The sequence below is a fragment of the Poecilia reticulata genome, chromosome 14, assembly GCF_904066995.2.
Source record: "Poecilia reticulata chromosome 14, P_reticulata-male-v2, whole genome shotgun sequence".
NCBI lineage: Eukaryota > Metazoa > Chordata > Actinopteri > Cyprinodontiformes > Poeciliidae > Poecilia > Poecilia reticulata.
The window spans coordinates 481,285-487,287 of NC_088843.1; the positions used below are offsets into that span (position 1 = coordinate 481,285).

Genomic DNA, 6,003 nt, shown 5'->3' on the forward strand with positions numbered 1-6,003 from the left:
GACTTTTTGTTGGATTTTTCTGTCGGAATTCCAATGTTTTTCCTGAGAATTGGGACTTCTTGGAATTTATTTTTTTTTAGAATTTGGATTTTATTTCCCAGAATTAACCATTGAATTCAGACTCGTTTTTCCAGTGACCTCACTTCCTGTTCCTCTCCGTTTCCAGTCCCCACAGACGCTCTGGCAAACAAACTGTTCGGCGTTCCCGATCCGTCCTCCACGGCGCGTTCGCTGCCCACCACCGTGCCCGAGTCTCCCAACTACCGCAGCGCCCGGACGCCCCGCACGCCGCGCACGCCCCACAGGAAGGACGCCGCCATGACGCCGCGCTTCTACCCGGTGGTGAAGGAGAGCCGGCCGGTCGACGCCAAGGCAAGACGAAGAAACTCGGAGTTTGACGAGGAAACGTGATCCGAGTCTCACGGGTTTGGTCTGTTTCAGACGCCGAGGAAGAGGAAGACCCGGCACAGCTCCAACCCTCCTCTGGAGTGCCACGTGGGCTGGGTGATGGACTCCAGGGAGCACCGCTCCCGCACCGCCTCCGTCAGGTGAGACTCACGCCTGCTCAGGTACGCAGGAAGTGCCGGCTTTACAGAGAGGAAACCAAAGCTGTTAGGTTTCCATGGAAACGAGTCAAAATCCTGCAGACTGGAGTTTAAAGCTCAGAAAATATGGCTGTGAACGAAACTCAGTCTTTCTGTGGTTTGTGTTGCTGGCTGTTGCCCCATTCCTGTTGTTGCCCCACCCCCGTGTTGTTGCCCCACCCCCGTTGTGTTGCCCTGCCCCTGGTGTTGACGGCTGTTGCCCCGCCCCCCGTTGTGTTGCCCCATCCCCGTTGTTACCCCTCCCCCGTTGTGTTACCCCGCCCCCTGGTGTTGACGGCTGTTGCCCCACCCCCGTTGTGTTGCCCCACCCCCGTTGTTACCCCTCCCCCGTTGTGTTGCCCTGCCCCTGGTGTTGACGGCTGTTGCCCCGCCCCCCGTTGTGTTGCCCCATCCCCGTTGTTACCCCTCCCCCGTTGTGTTACCCCGCCCCCTGGTGTTGACGGCTGTTGCCCCACCCCCGTTGTGTTGCCCCACCCCCGTTGTTGCCCCACCCCCGTTGTGTTGCCCTGCCCCTGGTGTTGACGGCTGTTGCCCCGCCCCCCGTTGTGTTGCCCCATCCCCATTGTTGCCCCATCCCCGTTGTTACCCCTCCCCCATTGTGTTGCCCCGCCCCTGGTGTTGACGGCTGTTGCCCCGCCCCTCCAGCTCCAACGCCAGCCCGTCTGAGGGGACGCCGGCCCTCGGCGGCGTTGGCTGCACGCCGCAGTCTCTGCCGAAGTTCCAGCATCCGTCACACGAGCTGCTGAAGGAGAACGGCTTCACGCAACACGTCTACCACAAGTACCGCCGGCGCTGCCTGAACGGTGAGCCTCCCTCGCCGCCTCCCTCGGCGTCGCCGCCGCCGCCTGGCGATTAGCGACCTGAACGCTGTTTTCTTCGCAGAGAGGAAGCGGCTGGGAATCGGCCAATCGCAGGAGATGAACACGCTGTTCCGGTTCTGGTCGTTCTTCCTGCGGGATCACTTCAACAGGAAGATGTACGAGGAGTTCAGGCAGCTGGTGGTGGAGGACGGCAAGGAGGGCTACAGGTAGCGGTCGCTCCGCAGCGCCTCATTGGCTGGCGCGGCGCGTTCTGATTGGCTGTGTGCTGCAGGTACGGCTTGGAGTGCCTGTTCCGGTACTACAGCTACGGCCTGGAGAGGAAGTTCAGACCCGATATCTTCAAGGACTTCCAGGAGGAAACCATGAAAGATTACGAAGCAGGTCAGGAAACGATTAATCGCGATTAATCGATTGATTTAGTTATGGATTAATCATTAACTGGGGCAGAAATAAAAACATTTTGCATTAAAAATGAAAAAAATCTTTGTAAAGATTTTCCACCAAAAACTCTTCAAATGACAAATTTATCTTCATTTGGATCAAATTGTGATTAAAATAAATCTTTTAATCCAATAAATAATCCCAGATAATTTCTCCACTGGACTCTCGTTTTCTCAGGTGGAAATATTTTTAGGTTCATCTTTTGCTACAAACATTCACTAAATGAATATGTGTATTTTATCAAATAAAAAGTTTTATATTGTATAAAATAATTAAATGCTGTTAAATCTGCTAATGTGACCATTTCTAATCAGATTGATCGATTGGTGGAATAACTGTTCAGAACAATTAAAAAACACGTATCGTTTTCAGCGTCGCATTAAATCCCATGAAATGAATTTATCTAACGGGTTGTGGACTCTGTCCTCTGCCGGGTCGCAGGTCAGCTGTACGGGCTGGAGAAGTTCTGGGCTTTCCTCAAATACTCCAAAGCCAAGAACCTGGAGATCGAACCCAAACTGCAGGAATGTCTGAGAAAGTTCAAACGCCTGGAGGACTTCAGGATCGACGTGAGTTAACGGCAGCAGCAGCAGCAGAAGAAGAAGAAGGCCAGCGCTGCGCCTGTGATGGAGGGAAATTAGTTTAATATCATGCAGATCAAAAAGAGCAATGATGGAAATGTTTTCATCTTAAAGAAGGAATTTAATAATTTACCGACATCCTCTCATCCTTTGCTAGCATAACTGGCTACTAGAGAATGTATCCAGTTAATCCCCAGAATAATCCAGAGAATACAATTAATCACCAGAATAATCCAGAGAATACTCCATCAGCTTGTCTCTGCATCCTGGAAAAGTATTAAATTCATGAATTTAAAATGGAGGCCTTAAAAAGTCTTAAATTCATTTTCAAGTTGTCCTTAAATAAATTAATCACAGGTCTTAAACTTTGTCATGGCAGAACTATTACTGAAGTATTACTATAGTATTACTGTAGTATTACTGCAGTATTACTGTAGTATCACTACAGTAATACTGCAGCTATTGCTAGCTATTTGTATTGTCTTGCTAGCTATTGCTAGCTATTTCTATAGTGTTCTGGATAAATAATTTCATGTGTGTAATGAGCTGTTTTGTAGATTTCTGTTGTGATTTGGGTCTTAAGTTTCATTCAGTCTTAAATATTATGTTTTATGTTTGTAAATTAAGGCCTTGAAAGGCCTTAAATTAAGAATAAAAAAGATAAGTTGGCCTTAAATACATGAATTACAGGTCTTAAATTTTGAGATGGCAGCACTGAGGTCTCCAGCATTTTTTGACTGATAGCAACTAGCTGATATAGCCCCGCTAGCTAGCATTTTTACATTTCCTGCTAACTAGTTTTATATATATATTTATTTGTAGATTTGTTGTGATGCGCGTGTCTTTAAAAGTCTTAAATTCATGTTGATAAAGGTCAAAACCTTCATCACAGGTCTTAAATTTGGTCAGGATTATTTAATCTCTCAAGTATTTATTTATTTTCTTTGTCTTCAGGTAATAAAGGCTACTGTTAGCATCCTGCTTGCTAGCTAGCTTTATATACATCTGCTATTTTGTACAGGTCTTGAATTTAATTAAAAATGCTGTTAAGTGTCAGATTTGAGTTGCTGAAGGCGGCAGAAACCCTGAATCCTGAGTCTTTTCTTCACTTCCTGAAGCGTTTCTGTCCTCTTCCAGCCTCCGATGGACGACAGCGGACGCAGGAGACACCCGTCCAGCGGAGACGGCCGGCGCCGCCACCCCTCCCAGCCCTCCAGCCGGCCCCACAGCCAGGCCAACGCCGCCGCCCCTCCCACACCCGTTGCTGCTGCTGCTGGCTCCTCAGCCAAGGACGTTGCCAAACCCACCAACCAGAACCAGAGAGGCGCTTCAGAACCGGACGCCAAAACACTGAAGTAACTGTGGCGCGGTTCTACAGGGACCGAGCCGAGCGGGTCCGCCTGGCGCCGGAGGGGAGGGGCGCTTCATTCGTTCACCTGATCAGTTTCAGAACAAAAACCGTTGATTTTGATTTCTCTCTAGAGGTTTAAATTTGTGGATAAATCACTGAAGAACGAGTTTCCCCCCCGCCGCTCCGTCTGGACTGTTCTGTCTCCTCGTCCCGGTTCGGACCGGACCGGACCGGACTGGTTCCTCAGCCTGAGATGAATCTGATTCACGGCCAGATAAAAGCAGAGACTCGCTGCGCCAGGCTGTGAACGTTGCCTTATTTTGATGGTTTTTCTGTCGCCTCCTCGCTGTTACCATGGTTACCACGGTGGCCTGTTCCAGCAGCAGCCACCAGGTGGTGCTGCCGGGTTTCCCATCCGTCTGAACCGTCTTCCTTCTGTTACTGAGGTTTAAAGATGGCCGCCTTCTGGCTCCTCCTCCTTCCATCCGTCAGCAACGCTAAGCCACCGGAACCAGAACCGGAACCAGAACCGGATCTGATGTCGTCGTCGTGTAAATGTGAACAGATGACCATCAGCAGATTCTTTATTTTCCGTGTCTTTGAGTCTTTAGTTTAAATTTCTTTTGTTTAATTTGCTCTGCTTTGGTTAGAACTGAGGAACTTTAACACAAAAGGGAAAATCGACTTTTCGTGATCAAATCTGATTATTTTAAGTTAAAACCTCCAAATGGGTACAAAAGTAGCAGCAAGACAGACTAATTATTAGATCTGCAGATCATTTGTTTGGTAAATTCTTTAAAAAATAAAGAAGTTGAGGTATGAATTAGATTTGTACATTTTTGTGAGAAACATAAAATGTTGACAAAAGGAGCAAATTAATAAATTAGAATATGATCTTTAATGTGATTCTAAAAGTCCAGATTCATTACATGCAGTGACACGTTTTAACTTTTTGTGGCTCAGAAAATTTAAAGATTATATTGGAGCTATTTAAAAAAGAACATTTTTAATTTTTATGTGAATTTTGTCTCCGTTTACCGAATCAACAGTCCAGACTCCTCAAACTGCAAAGGATAAATATAAATTTACATCCCAATCAAAAGACGATTCTCCACAATTCTCTGAAATTATTTTTAAAAATCTGCTGCACTTTTTCCTTCCCCATGACTTTCCATTAACATGCTTGCTTACAGCAATCAGAATCGTTTTTTGTTTTTTTACTATTTAAATTTCCTGAGAAGCTGAATTTTTGAATAATTTGTTTTTGGCTGTGACCTTTGACATCAACCGGATTAAACTGCTGAATTTCCCCGTTTGTGTTGAATCTGGCAAAAGCAGAGACTCTGTCCTGATTGGCTGATTCCTGGTGATGAAGGTCATTCTGAAGGTCACGTTCTGTTCTACCGTCGATGTTTTTTTTTTCAGTCTCTGTTGGACGTAAAATGGGAAACCTTCCTCTTCCTCCCAGCTCCTCTTCCTCAGAGCCTCCCACTAATGTGGCGAGAAGAATCCATCTGCTGCTAGCCGCCCGCCGGACACCAGGGGGCGCCGCCCGCCGGACACCAGGGGGCGCCGGACACCAGGGGGCGCCGCCCGCCCGCCGGACACCAGGGGGCGCCGCCGCCCACCAGCTCAGTCGGTGTGAGAACAAAGACTGGAGATCCAGACAGAAAACTTGGCTGCTTATGAGACTGAAAAGGACAAAAGTTTCCATGAAGCCATATGAATAAGAACTACCTGAACCATCTATTATTTCCTTCGGCTTGTTATGAGGAAAAAAATATGAAAACGAGGATAAAAGGAACAAAAAAAATATATAAAGTGGAAAAAAATGTAAAATACTTGAATGAGAGCTTGTATTATAACATTTAATATTCATAATATCTGCTTTGTAGGCTGACGTGATTCGCTATTAGTGTTATTTGTAATTTGTAGTAATTATGCTTTATCCTTTAATAAAGAAAAAAAAAACTGAAAACGGACAAAAAAACCCTGAAAGCGGCTCAGGAGTGATTTCTGACGGAGCAGGAAGTTCCTGCTGCTTCCTGCTGATGAATCCACATCACTGCTGCGTCTTAGATTTAAAAAGTTCACAGATGAACTTTGAACTCTGCCTCAGGCCGAGATGATTCCTCTTCAGTTATGACTATAAAGTCGTACAATATGCAAAATGACACAAAGTTAATATAACCAGAAAACACAGA

General features: G+C 46.5%; 1 protein-coding gene across 4 annotated transcripts in view; it reads left to right on the forward strand.

Annotated features, from left to right (window-relative positions):
* The window catches only part of larp1 (La ribonucleoprotein 1, translational regulator), a 39,492-nt gene extending 34,870 nt beyond the window's left edge, over positions 1–4,622 (forward strand). For all 4 annotated transcript variants that reach the window (XM_081615417.1, XM_081615419.1, XM_081615416.1 and 1 more), the window contains 7 exons: positions 167–372; positions 442–548; positions 1,251–1,408; positions 1,488–1,632; positions 1,698–1,807; positions 2,309–2,436; positions 3,586–4,622. In XM_081615417.1, the coding sequence (XP_081471543.1) occupies positions 167–372; positions 442–548; positions 1,251–1,408; positions 1,488–1,632; positions 1,698–1,807; positions 2,309–2,436; positions 3,586–3,807 (1,076 nt within the window). In that variant the 3' untranslated portion in view covers positions 3,808–4,622. The remainder of the gene's footprint in view (positions 1–166; positions 373–441; positions 549–1,250; positions 1,409–1,487; positions 1,633–1,697; positions 1,808–2,308; positions 2,437–3,585) is intronic.
* The last annotated feature ends 1,381 nt before the right edge of the window (positions 4,623–6,003 follow it).